General features: G+C 62.0%; 1 protein-coding gene across 1 annotated transcript; it reads left to right on the top strand.

Moving 5' to 3' along the window:
* Window positions 1-48: 48 nt before the first annotated feature.
* Window positions 49-182, top strand: LOC104078637 (protein syndesmos-like; the record flags this gene model as incomplete). Its single annotated transcript, XM_009580349.1, has 1 exon — window positions 49-182. A coding segment is annotated over one exon (134 nt), but the record flags the coding sequence as incomplete, so codon positions are not given.
* Window positions 183-276: the final 94 nt, after the last annotated feature.

Genomic DNA, 276 nt, shown 5'->3' with positions numbered 1-276 from the left:
TGAATCGGGTGCTGGGCTTGGGTTTGGGCTGTGTGCGCCTGACGGAAGCTGACTATCTGTGCTCACACCTGACAGAGGGGCCACATCGCGTGGTGGCACACTTCTACGCCAGGCAGCTGACCCTGGAGGAGCTGCATACCATCGAGATCAGCGCGGTGCATTCCCGAGACCACGGGCTGGAGGTGGGACATCCAGGGAGGGGGCGTGTAGAGCTCTGAGCGTTAGTCCCAGGGAAGACGAAGCTTCCCTCCTAGGTCTGCTGGGCTGCTGTCTCTC

This window comes from Fulmarus glacialis, unplaced genomic scaffold, assembly GCF_000690835.1.
Source record: "Fulmarus glacialis isolate BGI_N327 unplaced genomic scaffold, ASM69083v1 scaffold36116, whole genome shotgun sequence".
Taxonomy (NCBI): domain Eukaryota; kingdom Metazoa; phylum Chordata; class Aves; order Procellariiformes; family Procellariidae; genus Fulmarus; species Fulmarus glacialis.
The sequence above is the reverse complement of the archived record's forward strand: the minus strand, read 5'-3'. Positions and strand labels throughout refer to the sequence as shown.